Raw genomic sequence first — 23,888 nt, forward strand, 5'->3', positions numbered from 1 at the left:
TCATTTTAATCCTAACTTTAATATATACAAAAAGAAATACATAATATAACGGGGCGAATACACTAGATGAACTCTTGCGACTAACCACTTAAATACGAAAACGAATCGAATCTGTCCATCCAAAATCCATTTAGCAATAATCATTTTTGTATTATACAGTAATCACTATTAAAATGAAGAGAACTCAGGCTGTATGGGTCGCTACTCCTGAGCCTGACTTTTTATGAAAATTTTATTTGAAATTATACAAAATAACGCTTCAATATCGAATCATAACGAGTAATTCAATCATTATGAACGCTCTGTCCAAGCGAAGTTAACGGCCTTTGAGTAGAAAATGATATATAAATGAAATGAAATAAAAATTATTGAAAATATTAATTCAAAATTACAGATAATGATACTTATCATGTTGCTGTTTCTTACTATCTGTAAGACCATTTTCAAACCAAAATTTTTTCTTTATAGTTTAGACAAAACCCAAAAATATTAAACTGTTCTTTAAAAACAGGCGGAATAACTCACGAATAAAGATAATTAAAAATATTGATCTTATATAATTTGTTTCAAATTCGACCAACCTTTTAATAAAATTTAAATTTCATAAAGTATCACGCGCAATCAATAAAAAATTCGAATACATATTATGTAATAATCCTGATTAAAATTTCGACGATTAAAAAAGTAGGATTTATTCCGCCGTTGCAAATAAAAAAAATAAAAATAAAATAAAGACACCCTAAAGCTTACATTTTAGTAACTGAAAACCGCGATAAGCTGGTCACACTTCGACACTAACCCAGTCTATTATTAAAAGACAAAACGTCGTTCGAAACTCATAGCTGCGAACGTTCTAGAACGAATGAACAAAAACTGGTAGATAAAACCACTAATATTCAAAATTATACGCACATTGTCAACGAAACGAGCTTCGATTACGAGATTTAAACCAATCAGCCTAAGGTCGATTATTCAATCGAAATTTTTATTACAGTTATCTGAAGGAATTTTAAACGAACATTCGCGGTATTGAGTAGACAATCAGTGTTGCCAATTCAAAGAAAAAAAATCGTCCATGTTGCAAACAGTGGGGCAATAGGACACTGGCTGAAACTCTTTTAAATGAGACTTAGGTTTGCAAATGTTTTTGTCCATTCGACTTCAGTGTTCATTGCAAGTTTCTTATGTTACAATGTGCAAAATATTATTCCAGCGATACATTTTCATTTATTATTCGTTAATTCGATTTTCTGTGCACGTTCAAGGTGCAGTGTTCTAGGTGAAACGTTCGCAGATATGAGAAAAAACAACTTACCAAACGACGCATTTAAAATAATAAAAGTACATTTATAAATATGTAAAAAAAAAAACCATCCACGCCTCGTTAAAAAACACCATATTTATCATTTCTTTTTTTGTTTGTTTACAAACCAACAAATCGTTCGTATTCGACGCGGCGATTATTATTGATGTGTAATGATTACATACCTTAAATAAGACTATTAAAAAAAAAAACTACCTCTTACACGGGGTGCGATGACAACTTTAAGGAATCAATTATTGGACTTTTTGGCCAGAAGGCGACCGAAAAAGTCTTACCGTTTCTGTTTTGGTTAATTTAATAACTTTTATCCGGTTTAAATGCGCAATGTGTGTGTGGGAAAATAAAACAAAACATCGCTATACGTGACTTCTTGAATTCTTCAAAGTCAAAATCTTACTCAATTGCCGCCATGTTACTAAGACTTCGTTCAATCCGGTCTTTGACTCTCTTTTGATAAACTAAAGTAGTAAACAAAAATTCGGCCAAAAGACTATAATCCAAGTCAAGGATTACTTTTAAAAAAAACAGTAAATAAATTACGTATACTCTGGCAATACAATAAAATCGACCAATGTTACCTGTTCTACAAAACCTTCAACTTACGTCAGCTATGGTTACGTGGATCGGCTCGTGGTACGACTGAGGAGTTACCCTCACGTTACGTTTAACCCAAGAAATACTTTCTGAAATATCAGTGTTCGTTCGCCGCTAGTAATTTTTTCAATGCTTATCTTCCCTAGTAAATTACATCGTATGACACTTCCTATTTTTATACTCGCTTTTATATATTTTTTATTTTTTTTCTGGCAACACTGAGACGTTTAACTTGAACAATCGCAAGTGTATTAGGCATAGATGTAAGTAAGTGGACCAAAAATGAGCCAAAAAAAAAACCTTTACTTAGTTCGTCTTGTTGGCGATTTCTTTTTATTCCTTAAACTACTTCTCCCTATTGTGTCTAAGCCTATTAACATAATCCGTTTTCATTTTCCCCTAAGCCTACACATTTTACTATCCATAAACATTTACGATAATATTAAAATATATTTATTAACAATAAATAATTGCATGCATTTATGGATTTATTTCATGAATTCCTTGAAACATTATGTATTTTTTTGCAGTGATCGGCAATTAAATATTATACAATATTTGTTTATCGTTAAATGATATCATCGCACTTTCTAAAATACATATTATATAATATATATATACATATATATTTGAATTACAATATGTGTAAGGATCGCTCGATACAATCTTATACATTATTTCTATTATATACCGCTATATCGAACTTTAATAAAATGCTTACAAATTATGTACAAAATGTGATTAACGTCTTAAGAATACAATTGCTTCAATGATTAGTTTTTTTTTTTTTTTATGTAACATTTTTTTTTTTTGTATTTGGATCAAAAACGTTCTTAGCAACAAGGGTAATTGTAATTTCATTTAAACTTTTTCAAGATATGGAGAAATTATTTTAATTACAATCCTCATTTTTACAATCGACTGAAAGCTTTTTGAATATTTTAATTTCAATATTCCCGAAGACTTGCACTAGTTTAGTTTATTTGTATTTTAAAATAGCATAGTTATGGGCATCAAATAACGATATTTTTATTTTTGTTAATTGAAAGATACTCGGGCACATTCGTAATCTGTATCACATCGCACATTGACGGTCGATTGTATTGTAATATAACGAGAATTGAAAGACTATTTGGTTTAAGCGCATTTCGCTTAACACGCGACAATTATCTTTGTAATTAAAGGTGCGTTTTATTTGGTATTCGCATCAACAGTCCGATGTTTTTCATTGAACTTCAACTAAGTTTACTCTATTCATCTATCTCAAAAAGTTTTTTTTTAATGACAATTTTTTCCAAACTTTAAACTTTAAATGGCTCTCTTGTAAGGTTGCAAAAATGTGGTTTAAACCAAATATAATTTCACCCCTCGATGCGGTTTCTATAGAACTTCAATAGCAGAAGTTTCCTCAAAAACAATGTCGTTTCAATCTTCACCCAAAATCGAAATATAAATAATCCAATTTTACAAATTGAGTTTATTATTATCACTCTATAATAACGCGTTTCGTTCTTGGTAATTAATTATATAAAATTTAACATGTTCACGTCTGTTTGTTTTTATTTGTTTTTTTTATTGAGGATACATGATTAAGCTTTTTTAATTCATAATAGTACAGTTTGGGAACACGCCGCTAATGATTTCGGCACACGATGATTCACCGCCTTATCGCATACTTTGTAACCGATTTCGTATTAAAGGAAGTATGAAATTCGAGCCAATATTAATTTATCATTATTTCTTTTGGATGTTCGAAATTAAAGGTGCTACGTGTTTTTCGTTTATTTAATGATGTGATAAACAAAAATCAAATAATAATTTTCATTAAATTTAAAGCAGTGAACACCGCCACATCACTAGTTAGCCCGGCCGTTGACCTCTGACTATAGAACACACTATACACTACGGGCCCGCAAATTTTGGATGCCGGTACATTATATAGCAACTTTATAGGTACGGGACAAAATGAGCGTTCTGCTATTGAGAATACGGTGCATTTTTATTATGTTACATTACACAAAACTGTTCCTTCGGTAGCGTCGACTCTTAAGTATTCCAAATGACACATGCGTGTTAGTATAAAGATATTATTGTTTTAAATTAATACGAATTACTAAAGTTGTTATTTTTTCTAAACGTTTACAAAGCGATCTTATAGAGAGAAGGTTCAACTGACTATAGTATCAGATTATTACATTTGGGTGTATAGATAAATTCATGTTGCTCCATAATCTTCGATACATTCCTGTGATCAGTAAAATAAACGAGATGATTTTTATTTTAGGGTTTTTGCATTTTTAGTGCTGGAGAATGATGTTAAACGGATGAGAGGAACAAATCAATCAACTCAAATCAATAATGTCATTCATTTTAGAACAGAATTAATGATTCGTCTATATTATATGTATTTGTGTATGTATTTATTGATGTTCAGTGAACATGTAACATATAAAAATAATAATTTGATTGTAATTTCAATACGTAATTATAGTCAATATACTATTTCGAATAGTTACAATGTACATTGATGACGACGGTATGGTAACTTACAAAAAAATATCCAAATGTCTATCGATTTCTTTTTTCTCGAATTAACATCATTCTTGTAATCGTCATTATTAAGGCTCACGATGCGTAACCGTAATATTATCGATAACTTGCTATCGTCAATATGGCTTAAAATATTTTACGACAGTTGAATAAATCGATTTTTAATGTAATTAATATACTTCTCGATTATTTGCTGCGTTTTCAGATATTAGACTTTCATTTCACATATTACTTGATTTAAATTTTTTGTTGTTGTTTTCAATCGTAAATGGTGATTTGGTCTATATTCCATAAAATGTGACTTTCAAACTCCGTTCTAAGCGAATATGGCATACGTCAAAAAGTCGATATATTTATCGATAGTTAAGATTTAGTTTATCGATATTATTACGGCACTATAAATTCTGTCGATATTACGTGTTACGTCGGCTCGGTGTGTGTGTGTGTGTGGAGGGGGCTAGTGCCGTTTGTCGGTCAGCGCGGAGTGATGCGACATGTGAGAGAGGGCTGAATGCGCTGATGAACATATATCCTGAAATCACGAACAACATAATATATTATAGTATGTTCACTGAATGTAGAACAACAAATACATTTATAGTTCATGTATATTCTATCTATACTAATATATAAATCTACAGTGGTTTTTACGGATGTTCCGTTATAACTACTGAACCGTGCATCCAATTGACTTGAAAATTGGCATCCATGTAGAAAATACATGTACTTAATGGATAGTCTAATATTTATATGAGTATTGGACTCCCTACATCAGTTGCGGGCGCGTTAATGATGAGAATCTTTGTGGGGGTGAGAAATAATAACGTTAATTTTAAATGCTCAGCGAAGCGGACGGGTACAGCTGGTATTAAATATAGCTAGTTGTCGCCGAGTGGTCGAAGTTTGACCATAATTAATTGGAAACAATAAGTTGAACACTATAAGGTTTCATAATCACAAATTTCACCAATTTTTCATTTTACACTATAGACAAATAATACTATGGACAAACAATATTAATCTCTTCTCGATTAGACCACAGACTAACAATAAATAAAAGGGTATAAATGCGTTTGTGTTTTGACGGTAGAAGCAAGCTGGTGTGCATTTCAAGATACTGTAATATTTATGTTAAAAACTTTACTAAAAAATTAACTGAACCACTATCGGCAGTGGAGAATATTCTTAATGCAGTTCAATAGTTTTGATTCAATAAATTCTATTATTTTTAAATATTGGTGGTTGTGTGATTCGTTTTATTTTGCCTATTTAGTGTTTCTTCAAGTTTAAACGCTTAATAACGGTGGTTTATTAATTGTTTGGTATCTGTGAAAGTGCACAAATCCAATTAACACTACGCTAACTCCAAATTCGTAGATTTACAGGAGGAGCGTTTAAACGAAAAAAGTTGATAAAATCTTTATTATTGCAGATATATTTATAGTTTTTTTTTGTGTAGCTAGCTGATTTACTCTTGCTTCGAACCCCATCAATAATGATTAATTGTAATACTTTTAACATAGTAAAGCGATTTGCATGAAAAACGAAAATTTCAAAATTTTGAGTTAGAGTAGTGTTTGTTCATTGGAGGCATCGAAATGTGGGAAAATCAAACAAAGCTGCTGAACGTAACTTCTTGGAATCCTCCAAAGTCTCAATAAATGACCACCATTTTACTGAGATTATATTTCATCCTATACCATCTCATTTCATTTCATAATATCATTTTTCATATAAAAAAAAGTTTTCATTAAAATTAAAATAAGACTTGACCTAAAGGTCTCAGTTACTGTTGGGACTTCCTTTTCCTTATTCCTTCCTCAATCCCCTATCCACGCCATCTGTTGAAACTATAATAAAAACTACGCGTGTATAAACGGCGCGAAGAGTGTATAAAAAAAAAAAGAAAAAATTGGTGCCGGTGCAAAAACAATAAAATTGTGATTTATTGATCAATCAGCACATATAACTCTCGCCAGTGCGAAAATTTAATAGTGCATCAACGAATTACGGAGTGAGTCCTAAATAAAACTTATCCTTTTCTCAGTCCCAAAGATATCTAAATTCAAAAGAGTTACCAGGTCAAAAAATCCCTTAAAAAAAAGTCCCAAGTGGGTCGCAGGTCCGGAGTGTCCGGGTACTGACCTGATAGGAGAACTGAGGGAAGCTCTCCTCCTGTATAAAGGCGAGGCTGTTCTCATTCTCTGGCGGCGTGAGCTCGACGCTCTCCCCGGTGAACTCAGAGTCGAAGTACCGGGTGTCGATGTCGGATTCCACTTGAGGCTTGAACGGGGGCGGGATCTGACAAACAGACACAAATTGTTATATCTCGACATTTTATTACTTTTTTTTTATGGCTTAGATGGGTGGACGAGCTCACAGCCCACCTGGTGTTAAGTGGTTACTGGAGCGCATAGACATCTACAACGTAAATGCGCCACCCACCTTGAGATATAAGTTCTAAGGTCTCATTATAGTTACAACGGCTGCCCCACCCTTCATCCGAAACGCATTACTGCTTCGCGGCAGAAATAGGCGGGATGGTGATACCTACCCGCGCGGACTATTACGACCAGTAATACTGTACACTAAAAGCTACTATAAATAATCTTCCGACACATTATCGTCATAATAAAGACGTGAGTACAAACCGATATTTTTGAATTGCTTCAACTATAATTGATCTAACTGTAGTCTTAGGTTACGAAGTTCTTAATGGTGGTAGGACCTCTTGTGAGTCCGCACGGATAGGTACCACCGCCCCGACTATTTCTGCCGTGAAGCAGTAATGAGTTTCGATTTGAAGGGTTGTAACTATACTATATAGATATTCGGTTTGTAGCCGTTGTAACTATACTGAGACCTTAGAACTTATATCCCAAAGTGGGTGGCGCATATACGTTGTGGACGTTTATGCGCTCCAGTGACCACTTAACACCAGGTGGGCTGTGAGCTCGTCCACCCATCTAAGCAATAAATAAAAAAAAAGTAATTGCAGGGTGTATCCACATTAAGTCTACCTTCTTGGCCACGAGGTCGTTCCAGTTGATCGACGCGAAGAAGGGGTGGTTCATGATCTCGTGCGCGTCGTCCGGCCCGGCGCCCAGCCGCGCGCGAGGGTCCTTGGTCAGCAACCCGTCCAGCAGCGAGCGACACGCGGCCGACACGCTGCGGGGGAACCGGACCTGCGACACATGGTGGCTCACTGTCTGCCTCAGCTCTAAAACTTGGGGGGAGAGGGGATAACCCGACAGCGGCGTTCATTGGTGGTCAGGGGCGTATTATAAAATCCTATTTTTTAAACTACCAACTTGCCAATTTCTGCCGCAAAGCCGTCACGCATACCATTATACAAGACTATATTGAGATTTCAACCTAACGTCTCTTGGCAGGTGCCAGCGCTCACGTAATCTATGGGCTCCAGTGAGTACATTACACGGGAAGCGCATTCGCCAAATAAACGATAAGAAAAACAAAACAATTATCCATTATAATATATTTTATTTATTAAAAGAGAGAAATACTTTTTTTCTTATTTCCCTACCTATGCCGATAGCCTTGAAAGGCTATTTCAGCTTCACTTTGACGTGTAGGTGAGCTTACGGAGCTTAAACCGGAGGGTTGCTAACACTGAATCTACCACCGCATCGAAAACGCGACCCACTGAGAAGATCCTGCGAGAAACTCAGTGGGCTGTATCTATGGGTTAATTTACTCGGCGAGCCCTTCGTCGCAAGCGACGGGTTCGGCGAGAACGGTGACCGGTGCTTGAGGTACCTAATAGCACCGTTAATGGATCGGGAGGATCCGTAATGACGTGTTTAGGGCGACGTCGACTGTTTACTATTCAGTTCACATGATCGGGTATGGCAGAAATACAACAAGACGTGAATTGTAGTGGAGTGTGGAGGACCAGCGACGAGACTGCGGGTATATTGAAGATATTCGTTAAGTCTTTACTACATTCTATTTAGGACTACCCGCACTCGGCGCGAGTAATCTCCCGCGCCGAGGCTTGCGTGCAGTCCCCCTGCCCCCACTATCCCCACGCTCGCCCCCCGCTGCGTGTGTACCGTAGGGGGGACAGACCTCCTCGTTGATGATGAGCCCGAACAGCACGTCGTGGTCCCGGTTGTAGAAGGGCAGCCGGCCGCACGCCATCTCGTACATCACTACACCGGTACCCCACCTGAGAATTCAACATTATATATATTATATCGACGCAACATTACTATTTAGTTAACTAAGATTAGTTAAAGTTAACTGTCTCCTTAGTATTGATGTAGTTAGTTGACTATTGTAAGTCATCTTGTAGCGGATGCCCTTAAACTTATATGTTGTTAAATTAAAGGCATTTAATTATTGTATAACTAACTAAACACAGATAATAAAAATAATAATAAGTCATACATGTCTTTATTTTTTATAGACAAATTGATTAAATTTTATCAATTTGGTTGGTTGGACAAATTGATTAAATTTTGTAAATTTATGCCAAAAAAACCTACTTTTAATTTTGTATGTGTCGCTTACATTGAATGCTTTTGCAATGAGATTATATTTTTAAAATCGCGTTCATTAGACATTTTAATGGTGACAATAAAATTGTATCCCCCTCGAACCCCGGCGGGAGGACGCAAGGGGACGCGCGCACGTCCGGTGCATTCGTATCGACGCACCGGTGTTCGAATCCCGCAGGAGGGTACCAATTTGTATAATGAAAAAGGTACTTCAGAAATCTTCACAATTGACTTTCACGGTGAAGGAATAACATCGTGTAATAAAAATCAAACCAGCAAAATTATAATTAGCGTAATTACTGGTCGTAGGATCTCTTGTGAGTCTGCACGGGTAGGTACCACCACCTCGCCTATTTCTGCCCTGAAGCAGTAATGCGTTTCGGTTTGAAGGGTGGGCCAGGCGTTGTAACTATACTGAGACCTTAGAACTTATATCTCAAGGTGGGTGGCGCATTTACGTTGTAGATGTCTATGGGCTCCGCTAACCACTTAACACCAGGTGGGATGTGAGCTCGTCCACCCATTTAAGCGATAAAAATAAATTAGTTAGCAACTAACCAATCTACGGCGGGACCATAATCGGAGTCCTCTATGACCTCAGGGGCGAGGTACTCGGGGGTGCCACAGAACGTCTTGGTCGTGCGTCCATACGTTATATTCACCTGGACAAAAAGTTAAAATTCAGTCGAACAAATACAGTAGCGGGCCGCATGCAGAAATTAGTGTCCTGAAATTTATTAAAAAAAAAAGGGGATATAGTCTCAAGTGCGTGTTTGGTTTATAAAAAAAAATTTGTGTGTGTGTGTGTGTGTGTGTGTGTGTGTGTGTGTGTGTGTGTGTGCGTGCGTGCGTGCGTGCGTGCGTGCGTGCGTGCGTGCGTGCGTGCGTGCGTGCGTGCGTGCGTGCGTGCGTGCGTGCGTGCGTGCGTGCGTGCGTGCGTGCGTGCGTGCGTGCGTGCGTGCGTGTGTGTGTGTGTGTGTGTGTGTGTGTGTGTGTGCAAGCCACACACGGTAGAAGTGAAACTTATAAATAAGGTACAGATATAGATATACTGAGTATCCCACTACACAGGAACATACATATGAAACAATGTTTAGTAGATGATAGTGGAGATGCCACGAAGAGGAGACCGAGAACGTTTAATGTGTTCAATCTCATTCTCTCGCTGAATCCTATACATTTATGTGCTTGTGTCTCTATGGATTTATTTGTTCGTTTCATCGAGTTTAAAATCACGATTCTAAAAAAGTTTCACTTCAAAAAAAAAAAACTTGAAAACCGATTGCAACGCCACCTACCATGTGACTTTAAGCCATTCAATTCAAACACACAATATCGGCATAACCCACAATTGGTGGTCGGTATACACGTTTGGCTGGGACGAGAAGTAATTCTAAGCACATAGCTGCTAATCGAAGAGCGTGGGGTGTGTTTACAAATATATAAATTAATAAAAAAAATCGAACACATAAAATTTGTGTGGGTCTGAATACGCCGCCTATTTATACCGTGATGCATTCCGATTTTAAGGATGACACAATCGTCGTGTCACGTGATGTCTGTGGACTCTTATCATCAGTTGACGCCAGGCGAGTCATGAGCTCGGCCATCTATCCAATAAAATATATGGAATTTTACAGGCTTTAGGGAAGGTTTATTGCCGTTTCCCATTAGTAAGCCTCATCAGTCGATCTATTAATTCAGTGCTGTTACTAAAACAAGATGACATAACATTGTCGTTAGTGCGGTCCAGATTTTTCACACGTACTGTATCGGTCTCCACAGATAATCGCTATAATGACGTCACTAGTGTCCCTTCCGCCTAGGCCGAGTCAGCTGAGAAGCCAGTTCCACAGATAGTCGCTAAAATGACGTCACTAATATCCCTCTCACCTAGGCCGAGTCAGCTGAGAAGCCGTTTCCACAGATAATCGTTAAAATGACGTCACTAATATCCCTCCCACCTAGGCCGAGTCAGCTAAGAAGCCAGTTCCACAGATAGTCGCTAAAATGACGTCACTAATATCCCCCTCACCTAGGCCGAATCAGCTGAAAAGCCGCACATACCTTGCATAGTCCGAAGTCTGCAATCTTGATGTGTCCGTCTTTGTCTAGCAGCAAATTCTCGAGTTTCAAATCCCGATATATAATGCCCTCGGAGTGGAGGTACCCGAGAGCAGATACTATCTCGGCTCCGTAGAACCTGGTGCGGTCCTCGGTGAACGAACGCTCGCGGGACAAATGAAAGAACAATTCACCGCCATTAGCGTATTCCATTACGAAGCAGACACGGTCTGCCGTTTGGAAGGAATAGCGGAGAGCCTGTTAAACGAAAATGAACCTTATTTAAATGGATGCAACGCAAGAAATTGCGATTAGTAGACAGGTACGGAAACATATCGTCTTTTCGCATTAAAATTGTACAATTTCCAAAAATATTCCAAATTCAGTTAATATGCGGAATTATTTGGTATCGCCAGTACTTTTCTCATAAGAGAGCGTAGTTTAGATTTAGTTTCTTTTTTTTTAGTTTAACTATGTTTTGTTACTATTAACAAAATTATTACATAATTTTAGGTTACTTTAAAAGACAGATAATGTAACTGGTAAAAAAATTGTTAAAAATATCCCAAGTATAACTTTAAAACAGTCCTGTAAAATTAGTAAGTTTTAAGATTATACAGTTTTAATGCGAGAAGACGATAGTAATATATATTTAGTGTCCCAACACTCTCTCAAAAACCACAAATCGAACTGTCATTTTCTCAGACCGCTGTTTTGGGATTGAAATGAATTCGTTGCAGATTTCAACATCGATGATTCCCTTCGATTGTAATCTCATAAGTTAGGATTCGGCGTTGCGTACATTTTAACTAATAATTAGATACGCCTTATATCGAGTCGAGTTACTAAACAAGCTACGAAAAGAAAATCGATTATCCAACAGTAAGTGAAGTCTAAAGATGTCTTTGTCTATTTATATAATAATGAAAAAAAAGAACACGTTTTAGTCTACAATTAGTGGTATACTTCTTTGAAATTTAATACTTTCTTTACACCCTGTATGTGTTTGCATATACAGGGTGTTGTTTATTCATCGAACAGTTCGTGTAAATGATTATTACCGTCAAAAATGGATGCTTGGTCTTCTTGAGCACTCGGTTCTCGGTGATGGTGTGCGCGACCTCATCCTTCTGTATAATGAGGTGTTTCTTCAATATCTTCATAGCGTACAGCTTTCCCGTTCCCTTCTCACGGCTCAGAACCACCTTCCCAAACGTACCCTTGCCTAGCACCTTCACGAATTCGAATTTTTCTAAGGTCTGAAAGGAAGGAATGAAAAATGTATATTTAATATCTTTGATCATTATCGTCTTCGTATGACCCGGGATCAATTCCGGGCGGAGTTTATCTATATTCGCTTATGATATTTGACATTCAACTTCTAAATATCATCGGTCCATTTCCGGTCACCGTCCTATTCGAACCCGTCGCTTGCGACGAAGGGCTAACCCATAGACACAGCCCCCTGAGTTTCTCGCCGGATCTTCTTAATGAGTCGCGTTTCCGATCCAGTGGTAGATTCTGCGAAGCGCTTGCTAGGGCCAGTGTTAGCAACACTCCGATTTGAGCCACGTGAGCTCACCTACATGTTAGGGCGAAGCTGAAATAGCCTCTCAAGGCAAGTAAGTAGGGGGGAACAAATCAGTCCATATGTATACATATATGCTTTACTCTCTTAATTAAATTAAATATAAGCTATTCAATGTCATTATTTTTGCATTATAAGCCCTAGGTCGGTGATTATTAGTTTTTTTGTTTTTTGGAATAACACCGTACTTCAAAGCCCCGATTTTGTTTTTTAATTCAGTAAATCTATTAGAAATACTTTAGGGACAGCCCATTTAGAATATCTAGTATATACGAACTCGAAACACATTCAGAATCTAAGTGTTTTTAATCAAGATAATATAAGTACGAGGGTATATTTTGGCGAAAGCCTCAAACATTTTATTAATATGTTGTGGACACGACAACGTCCAAATTGATTGACGGTTAACACACTTCAATTAGTTTAATTGGTAAATAAATGATCGGGCAATCGAAACTGGTAGAACGATTGGGTAGAACATGTGTATGTTTTTGTGTGTGTGTGTGTGTGTCACTGCCTACTTACAGCCAAGAATACTTTATTGGACACAAAATTTGAAGTGCTCTTGGTCTAATTAATGATGCACACAGTATAATCATGTAGCTGTGTATGAAATCAGAAGAACTACGTCAGAATTTATTTAAATGAACATCAGCCTTTGTCGCTCTCAAGCATTCTGTCAATTGAGTTCAATTTTAGGATAACATTCAACGCGTTACTGAAAACATTTAAAAAGTTAATCAACTTTTAAAAATAATATTAATTTATTGTTTTAAAATAATTTAAAGTATGACTTGAGAGCTAAGCTTTAATTTCAAAATTTAAAGTTTAATACGATTTTTTTATACAAATAATATAGCCAATAATACTAACATTTGTGCGATCTAAATATGTACATTGGTTTATTTATGTATTTGCGTAACATAACTGATTGATTATGTTTGTTTTAGTGAATTTCACGCTCAAATCATAAGCGAGAGCGACTTCACAAATTAGCTGTGCATTATAGAATGCAATTCACATGGTATTTATTTAAATTTCAAAATATAATCTCTCTGATATATATATATTTTTACTGCCCTTGTAAGCAGACAAGCGTATGGCCCACCTGATGGTGAGTGGTTACCATCGCCCATGGACTTCAGCAATAACAGGGGCAGAGCCAAGCCGCTGCCTATAAATTGCAGATGCGGTTTTAATTACTTCTATGACTTGCGAAAAACAAATAAAATAATACTCTCATTGATTTAACGTTGATTTCCGGCGAATACGAAAAATGGAACAGTTTTCGGTCGGAAATTATGTTATTATGAACAATAAAATTTTAAATCTTTCATTTTCATTTTACTTAATTATCTCCGAAAAGTACTAACAATCCCTAAGTGATTATTTCCAATGCACAGATACATCTTATATTGCATTTCAGTTTGAAGTTTATAAAAAAATTACATTACAATATAAATTCTACGTCCCAATGAGTTTTTTTTTATTATGATTACTACAAGATGTAATGTAGTTACTACAAGAGAGTAGAAGGTGAATTCCGAGTTATTTAAAAAAAATAGCTCATTCGCTGTTATCTGCTTAGATTTACGTTGATTTATCATGTTTTAGTTTTGACGAGTACATTTTAAGAATCGCATTTTGAAGAAAAACGTCACCTATTCTGCGGTTACTTTTACTAACTTTACCAACATTTCCGTGAGAAACTCAAATATACAACTTTTAAGTAGACAACAAGTCTAAGTTCTTTTAAAATCCATTGTCAATATCAAAAACGCTTATCGCTCGTCACTCAGCCCGTCAGAATACAGACAAAACCATTATAGTCGACAAAATATGGAATGTCCGATTTCGTAAGAGCCGCCGACGAAACGATACAAACAATCTGAGTCATCGCTAAGTGGCTCAACAGCCAACGTACGAATTCGTCATTGTGAAGCATCGATCGATCTAAACTTACACACTACGTTGGAACCGCGACTCCGTTTTCACGGAATATTTTCTAATATCAATAGACGAATTCAGAAACATTGCAAACGAAGTGTTAAAAAAATAAATACGAGAGGTAAGCGTGTGTCAAAAACACGAGATGGGTTCCGTATTCAGGATAAACGTTCGCGGTTACAGACCAAAATTGAATACCTACTTGATTTTATCAAATTTTATTGTCAATTACGTCCAACAAAACAAATTGCAGAAGTAAATAACTACTCAATATTTCTCTTTCAAATCAAACTGAATTACGATCTCTTTATGAGGATTTCCCACACAATATAGTTGAACTGTCATGAGAAAGTATGCGTGTGTCCCTACACATACTTTTATAAACTATGTAGTGGCATCCCTATTTATGTTTTTGTGAAATTCAATCACTGTTGTGTAACGATTGAATTGATAATTATTAATTGCACCACATTCCAAATTTCATTTGTACATGATGAATATTGCTAATAATCTACTAATAAAATAATCGCGTCTAACGTGGCGAAATTACTGAGGTTCCGTTTTTTTTTTAATTCTTTGCTACAGAACCTTATATGAGTCGTCTATTATCAAAGGTGGCAATCTGTGCATTTGGACAAAAAAAATTTATTGATATGTCAATACAGATTGATTTGAATATAATCGTCTCCTTCAAAGAATACGCTTCAAAACCTGCATTAATAAAGGTTAATACTTAACCTGTTATTTATCTAAGATGTCGTTCAGAAGAGTTTTGTGACTGCCAACGGAATACAAAGTCAATAATTCGTTTTTCTGATTTACCAATAATTTTCCAAAAGTCAGATTGCCGGCTTTGATAATAGTCGACTCATATGACGAATTATATTAAAACAAATATAACCACTTATTTATGAAACGGGGATTTTTTTAATAACCTCTCGGATATTATCTCTCCTTATTTATGAAAATGCCGTGAGTACATTTGTGGTTGAGGGTGACTGGAAACTGTGGAAACTGTGACTGGAAACAGGACAATTGAGTTTCAGTGATTTAGATTCTCCCTCTCTTTTCTTACCCCACTCCAAGGTCGCAAGATTTTTGCTGATGATTTTGTTTTCTATCTAGTCGTTAGAGACTCTGGAGATATCATGGCGAATGCTGCTGACCTTGAAAACGTGGTCAGAATCTTCCTCGTTTAAAATTAAATGATTTATTCCTTCGTTCTGCTCACCTTACAAATCTTAAATCTACAATCATTTTTCTGAGTACGATTAGAAATATTCGATTGAATAACATTCTACGTAAGCGCATTACTAAAATTTTACGAAATTAATCTGTTTTCGCAAGATTATTATTACATATTGTAACCGAGCGATAAAATATATTCCCGGAATTATGTATGACATGTTTGTTTTTGTACACGTAAGCGTGATTTGTTTCTTTGCACGTATTTTTTTGGACGTTCTCGATAAAATAAACAATTTACTTTTATCACTTATTTTTAACTTAATGCACAAATAAATAATAATAGTACAGGGACGGACTTAATGCCTAAGGCGTTCTCTACTTACTTTACTTTACTGGTGGTAGGACCACTTGTGAGTCCGCGCGGGTAGGTACCACCACCCCGCCTATCTCTGCCGTGAAGCAGTAATGCGTTTCGGTTTGAAGGGTGGGGCAGCCGCTGTATCTATACTTGAGACCTTAGAACTTATACCTCAAGGTGGGAGGCGCATTTACGTTGTAGATGTCTATGGGCTCCAGTAACCACTTAACACCAGGGGGGCTGTGAGCTCGTCCCCCCACCTAAGCAATAAATAAATAAATAAACTACCAGTAATTCCAAGGGAAAAAACATATATGCATATATAAAACATAACACAGCATACGTATACTTAACATCGCCGCATATATTATAATCACCATATAAGTTAACACTAAAACCCATTTGTTACCAAGCACAGCATCACACAAACAAACACGTGTACCTATTGTGTACCTACATATGTTTTGGTTAATTATAACGAACACTAGGTTTCCGCCCGCGACTTCTCTCGCGTGATTTCCGCTCTCTCTTAACATTAGTTCCGCGTTAGCCATATAAGCATACACAGTTTTCTTGACATCACCCTCATAGTTTACTAATTTTTTACAAATATTTTTAAATGATACACAGAAACCTTTCCCTTTTATTGCACTTTCTAATTAGTATGCCATAAAAAAAAATCGATGGCGTGATTTATAAGAGTTAAGCGGGGAAAGATACAGGCGGACAGCGATTTTTTTCTTCTATTTAGAGATTGGCATTTCAATGAACTTGACTGATTAACATAATGTTTATTTGTCTTATTCGTCTGCGACATTTTGCACAATGTCTACAGTTTGTGTGTGTGTGTGTGTTTTTTTAAGCGTGTTCGCTTTTTTTTTATCACACTATATTGACTGATAGGTATTTGTCTACTGCTTAGACGGATGAACAGGTTCACTTTCCGGAGTTAAGTGGTTACCCAGTAGAAAGTGGCCCATAGACATCGACAACGTAAATGCTGTCAGCCAGCTTAAGATCAGTTCTTTCAAGCCTCTTCCTGTTTTTTTTACAGTACAACGGCCCCTTCAAACCGAAAAGCATTACTGCTTCACAGCAGATACAGGCAGGGTGGTGACGTCTTATACACATAAGAAACAACAAGCACACCAAGAACTACAAGCATCTATATCTATACTGATATACATATAAATCTACAGTGGTTTTTACGGATGTTCCGTTATAACTACTGAACCGTGCATCCGATTGACTTGAAACTTGGTATCCATGTAGAATACTTAATGGATAGGCTAATATTCCCTACACCAGTTGCGGGGGCATTCATGATGAGAATCTTTGTGTGGGTAAGAAATAATAATGTTAATTTTAAATGCCCAGCGAAGCGGACGGATACAGCTAGTCTTTAATAAAGATACCAACACCGATGTGGAATCGAACCCTGTATGCGTAATACGATAAGATCACTAACCACCGATCCAAATGATCGAACGTTCATGGTCAACACGAAAAAACAATTTCGGAGAACCAGTTCAAGAACATTCCAGAAAATGTCTGCTTAGCAATCCGACTTCACGCTGAATGAATCACTTGACGTTTTCATATTACCAATACCTGAATATTTTGCACTACCCAGAAACCAGAGCAAACTGTAACCGACGAATTGCCAACATTAGAAATTACGAAGAAGCATTAAATTCAATCTAGTAATCTTAATAAAACGGTGCCTTATTATTACCTAGCAGCTAATGTTACGAGTTCCGCCTTCACTTTATGAGGATGAATTTAAATAAATAAAGGATATACTAAATTAATGAAAAAAACTTTATTTTATGTATAAAAGATAAACGGTTAATATCTTTCCTTAGATGATTCTTGTACACCAGTGATAGTTGTCTGGAGGACATCGCTCTTAGCGGTAAGACCGTCTATTGTACTATTTGTCTTAATGTTTCGTACTTGTTTTGATTTTATATTGGTATAAAATAAATACTATTATGCTCGACTCTAAAAGGTATAAGATTAAGCTGTACAAGTGTTTTTAATAAACCTTAGATGGGCGGACGAGCTCACAGCTCACCTGGTGTTAGGTGGTTACTGGACCCGTAGACATCTACAACATAAATGCGCCACCCACCTTGAGATATAAGTTCTAAGGTCTCAGTGTAGTTACAACGGCTGCCCCACCCTTCAAACTGAAACGAATTACTGCTTCACGGCAAAAATAGGCAGGGTGGTTGTACCTACCCGTGCGGTCTCACAATGATTGACAAACAACAACAAAATGTTTGTTTTATTTACGTTTATTTGCTGTGTACGTACACACAGTGAATGTAGTAAGCAAATACATTCAAAATAAACACGTACCCACTTAAATAACGCACGTATGAAATTGTCCTTGAACACATTACTTGTATGTACGTTGAGCGATGTAAACAACCATGGTGAAAACAAGTTCAAAGGACTCTCCGGGCTCAAAGTACGCGAGTGCAGTGCCCTCGGGGCCCGCAATAGAGTCCTTTTTACATGTACGACGCACGATTCCGAGAATCCGAGACGTGACGCATGCCGTGCATTTTCCTTCTAACAAAAATACACGAATGCATACCTACCGCGATTTTGTTATGTTCTTATGTATACGACCCGTTTCTGCTTGGAATCGTACTAATCTTTAAAGGTCACGAATTCCGACTTTTTGGGGTTCAGCCGTCAAATAATAAACACGAAACCTGCTTATATAAATTGTGACGAGTCCATCGGTTCGTATTTCAGGGTCAATTTACTCCGCGCTATGTGTGTATGAAATAAGGAAACACTTGAGATAAGTAGGTTCATATGTATAGTATATATCTCGACCTGCAAGAGGGCATAGGAAATGTATACCAAAAAAGGGGACCTACAGGGGCATAACTGTTCGTTTAAGGCCCTAAATTCCATCCCTTGGTCCTCTCCCAACGTCTGTGGACTATCTATCACACTTACCCGAGTGCCCCCTAAGTCTGGGGACCGGGTAGGGGGTTCGGCCCCCGGCGGGAAAAAAGAAAAAGACAAGAGTCATAGCACGTAACTCAGGGATTAAAAACTAAACAAACCAGTAGAGCACCGCTATTTGTCAGATTCTAGTCATAAAAATTTAATGCCATCAATAAGTTTACAGAAAGAAGTCGGGAAACTAAAAAACTTATATTGGAATTAGAACTTCAAAAAAGTCATCTTACATTGGTTATGATCAACTTATTATTATATGTTGAGCAGAGAGCAGAAGATGCCAGGTATTTTCGATAATATTTTTGAGTACATAAAATAGGTCACGGGCCATCTGATACTGATTGGTTACCGAAGCCATCAGGTCAACTTTATACTTGCAATTTAACGGCTATCTGATCCTTCTAACCGGAACATACGACTACCGCGCAGCAAAAATAGGTAGAGTAGTGGTGCTAGTGCGACCTTACAAATTTTGCATATCACCAATTTTTTACTCAATATTATCCCTTAATTGTGGAAGTATTTCGTAAACAAATCCTAATATTCGAATATATGTATCGATGAGTACACTAGACATCTCACCAATTGCACTCCATTTATTCTAATTTTGAACAAGTTCTGCATGTAATTCTGGATTCGAACGGTGTACTCACGATGCGGCGGGGGTCACGGAAGCTGGTGCCGAGCTGTGCCATGTCGCGATCGTCAGCATCGGACATCGATGCTGAACTGGGCCCTCCGGTGCTCAGTTGCGAGGCAACTTCTCGGATGGCCTTCACCCATTCTTCTCTGGAGATAATAAAGTTAACATTAATCAGTATATCGTCTTTTCGCATTAAAAGTGTAAAATTTCCAAAAATATTCGAAATTGAGTTAATATGCGGAATCATTTGGTATCACCAGTATTTTTCGTATAAATACTGTCAAAAGAGCGTAGTTTTAATTTTTGTTTTTTTAGTTTACCTATGTTTTGACTACTATTAACAAAATTAATACATAATTTTATCTTACTTTAAAAGACAGATAGTGTAACTAGTAAAAAATAAAAAATTAATGTTGCAAAGATGATTATTATTAAAAACATTAAATGTTAAACTTTTAAAGCACTCTCCTGTAAAATTAGTCATTAGTAAATTAGTAAGAGAAGACGATATATGCTCTATTTGCATTGTTTTCTACTTATAAACAAACTAATTCCTGCGCCTATCAGTTCCATAAACCTATGGACGCCTACATATGATTGGTAACTCATAATAATAGTCTTCTGAATAAATCATGTTTCTTTTTTAGTTAACTTTCAAAGGAGGATAAAATTTTAGAGTTTGTATGTAGGTACAAATGTTTGACACACCTTAAGCCTTTTCATGGATATCAACATAGAATTATATTATTAATTATATTTTATTAATATAATGCCTCCAAAAAAATGTAATAATAATATTTCATTTCCTCTGTAATTAAAATTAGAACATCGTACAACTTTAATTATTACAACACAAATAACTAAAAACTGAGAAATAAATGAAGTTAACTGCATTTAAATTACCAATTAAAAAGTAAAAAACAAGGTACTTTAGTGTTTAAATATAACTTCAATGATAGTGAAGGTAGTGCAAAGATAAGAAAAGAAGTAAACATTTTTGTGTGAAGTATAAAAATTCCCCATCTGCAGGGCCTTTACAAGCATTGAATTTATATTATAATATATTAGATAATTTATGTAGTTAATTTTTTTATATATTTAGTTGGTATTTTTAACACAATCAAGTTATTTCTTCCCTTAAATTATTTTATTTTATGAATTATTTAATTTAGTAGGGATTTAGTGCTTATAATAATCATTTTGATGGAGATGGTTCCAGTAACTGTTAATCAATCAAAAGGCTCTTGGTTGGTCTTCTGCAGCTGTAGTCTCTGAATCACATATATTTGAAGTCTTCTACCTTTTATTTTTATTAAATAAATTTCCCAATAAATTTATCCCATCAATGATAACATAAAATTCTATTAACAGCACCATTTTACACAGCAACAGTATAAATTTGGACCACCCGTACTGTATAATTTTATAGGAGATTTTCTTGGAATGATTGGATTGGTATGGCAAAGAGAGCTATGTCCCGAATGGACTGTGTATGGACGGACAGAAATATTTCGAGGAATACCAAGAAGCACCTCGCTCATATTCTCCATTCTCCATTACTGTGCAGAGACTTGGCCTCTCTGAAAAGCTGACAATCCAGGAGAAAGTTATTAAAGGAGGGGGATTAGTTTATTCTGTGATAGTGATGATACCTCACCATAAGATAGGCTATATGCTAATCTGTATTAGTCGCAACCTTTAAAAGGTATAGGAGATATGAATCAGATTTTATGTATATAATTTATTCAAATAAAATACTTTCGGGATATTCATCCTTTGTTCATTTCAGACTCAAACATAACTGTAACATATAGGTAGGTGTATAATACAAAAACATTCTAAAATGAATCATAATATTTGACTTGTTGATTCCTATTCTAAATTCACAAAAACAATGTAATTATGTTACCATCATTGTAACAATGACATTCAAAGGTATGAAATCATAAACAAACACATTATAAGCAATAAAAGATTTCCGGTTGTTTTTCAAGACACTATATTCAGAACTAAATTGTAGCCTTTTACTCTTACTTTACTTTTATTTTAATTTTTATAATGTGTTCCTTAAGAAATTTAAATAAATTGAGAACATATTATGATAATTCTTCTGAATAAATAATCAATTTAAAGCATACTTTTTTGTCTTCACAAAATAGCAATTTCTGCTCCCATAATCAATTATTTGGAATGTTATTTTCTTCGTTTATTTATAGAATATAAATTACTTCCTAATTTGCTGGTGGTTTACTCTTTAATGAATGCAATTAATTGGTCATTTATTTATATCAGAGAATGTTAATGATAATAGCACGTCTGAATATTTGTCTGCAGATGCAGGTCTTCAATTCTGGCCTACAAATAATCCTACTATTTCCGTTTTTCATTCCACAATAGTGTACTCAATTATATTCCTATCAAACTGCCTATTTCCTGTCAAACCAATACTATGCTAGTTTTAGGGCATTTTTTTATGTAGATGCCTATTTCTGCAGCAAAACGTTCAGAAAAAGTCATAAGTTTACAATAACATTTGTTTTAGTAACTTAAATTGCAAGTTTTGCTCGAATTGCTGTTTCAGATTTTAATAGCTTTCATGACTACAACTAATATTTTAAATGCAATTAATTATACGCAAACATTACTATAACACACATATATAAATATTAATGGGGAGGTCATATATTTTATTATGTACTGGTCAAATCACTCAATGTACATGTATTGAAATGATGATACAAAAATCCCTTTATTACAACTAATTTCCTTGCCAATTCATATTAATTCTAAACTTTTCAATGGCTATTGTTTAACAGTGGTAATTTTGAATTTATATTTTATTTTAACAGACTATTCACAGTAATCTAATTTCAAATTTGGAATTATTGGCCCGATCATGAGTAATCTCATAACCTTGACTGGTTGATTTTGTTTGCTTGTCTTCTGAAACATTTTGAGGGGTAATCAAGCCCTAGTAGATGATTACAATTATAGAAAGGTGCAACCTTCATACAACCTTGACCTACACAAATAATGAGCAGTTAGTAAACAACACTGAGAATCGAGTAAGTAGTTCTTTGTAAATGCACAATCCTCTGTATTTTTTTACTGGTTTGTGACATTTGTAATTTACATTTAACTTTTTGTATTTGTTCTATGTTTAAAAATTTAAGATCAGTTCTGAGGTAATTGTTTTGTTGTCACATTTCGCTACAAAAATAGCACATGTGGAATAAATATTTATTGGATTTTTAAACTATTAAGTCCACATCAGCAACAGGAGCAATGTCAAAACATAACAATCCTTCAGGATAATGTATTTATGTTTTGTTCTTGCATTTATTAAATTTAAGGATAATATATTTCCAATTATACGATTTAGTTTATAATTTTAAACATGTGCTTACCTTTCTTTTTCGTTGTCAACTGAGAAGTTCCTTTCAATAACAGTGGTCCACTGCAGGCCACGTATGGTAAAAGTGTAGGGGCGAGGTTTGTCCACAGCCATGATCTGGCAGTCGCGTACGGTGAACTTGTTGAGAGGGTCCCTGTAGTTGTTCCGCTCCGGCTGGGTCTTGAAGCCCACCAGGTCCCCCGTGTCGAACAATATGAAGTACCGATCTCGCCAATTCCGGATGTGTTCACCACGTTTCTGCAGCCATCCTTCCTTCACGATGATCCCGGGCGCCGCCATCGCCATGGCCCTCGCGCCTCGCCACTAGCTGTTTGATAACAAACTGCTGCCCGTGAGGCCCGCACGTTTGTTTGCTCCGTGCCGCCGCGCAATTTTCACCTATACTGGTTCGCACGCAGAGCACCAATATAAAACATTTTCTTGAATGCAAATCACTTAATGCGAAAAAATTTGGTTTTTCCTTGCAGAAAACATAAACGTAGGTAAGCGACGTTACGACGTAGGTACGTAGCCTCGCGGAATAGTGAGGTAATAAATGACGTAGCCTAGTCAAGAGTCAATGGACGAGTATTGACTTACGTATAAAGCGTGCGAAAGAAAAAGAGGTCCGACTGACGTGAATTGCCAATACGACATTTTATGTTTAGTTGGTTAATAACCTATTTTGACAAATTAGTTCATTATGTTTACCGCTAGGGGGGTGCGCTCTGTT

The 23,888-nt window shown here is 36.0% G+C and overlaps 1 protein-coding gene across 1 annotated transcript; it reads right to left on the reverse strand.

The window, feature by feature from the left end:
• Positions 1-23,888, reverse strand: LOC100141438 (serine/threonine protein kinase Akt). The gene is made up of 9 exons (XM_038017116.2): positions 23,169-23,888; positions 19,772-19,907; positions 12,114-12,311; positions 11,056-11,310; positions 9,547-9,650; positions 8,558-8,657; positions 7,489-7,653; positions 6,614-6,769; positions 1-5,000 (listed from the first exon to the last, which is right to left on the reverse strand). The coding sequence occupies exons 1-9, from the start codon at positions 23,459-23,461 to the stop codon at positions 4,926-4,928; spliced, it is 1,482 nt and encodes a 493-aa protein (XP_037873044.1). The 5' UTR covers positions 23,462-23,888; the 3' UTR covers positions 1-4,925.

Source organism: Bombyx mori, chromosome 18, assembly GCF_030269925.1.
Source record: "Bombyx mori chromosome 18, ASM3026992v2".
NCBI lineage: Eukaryota > Metazoa > Arthropoda > Insecta > Lepidoptera > Bombycidae > Bombyx > Bombyx mori.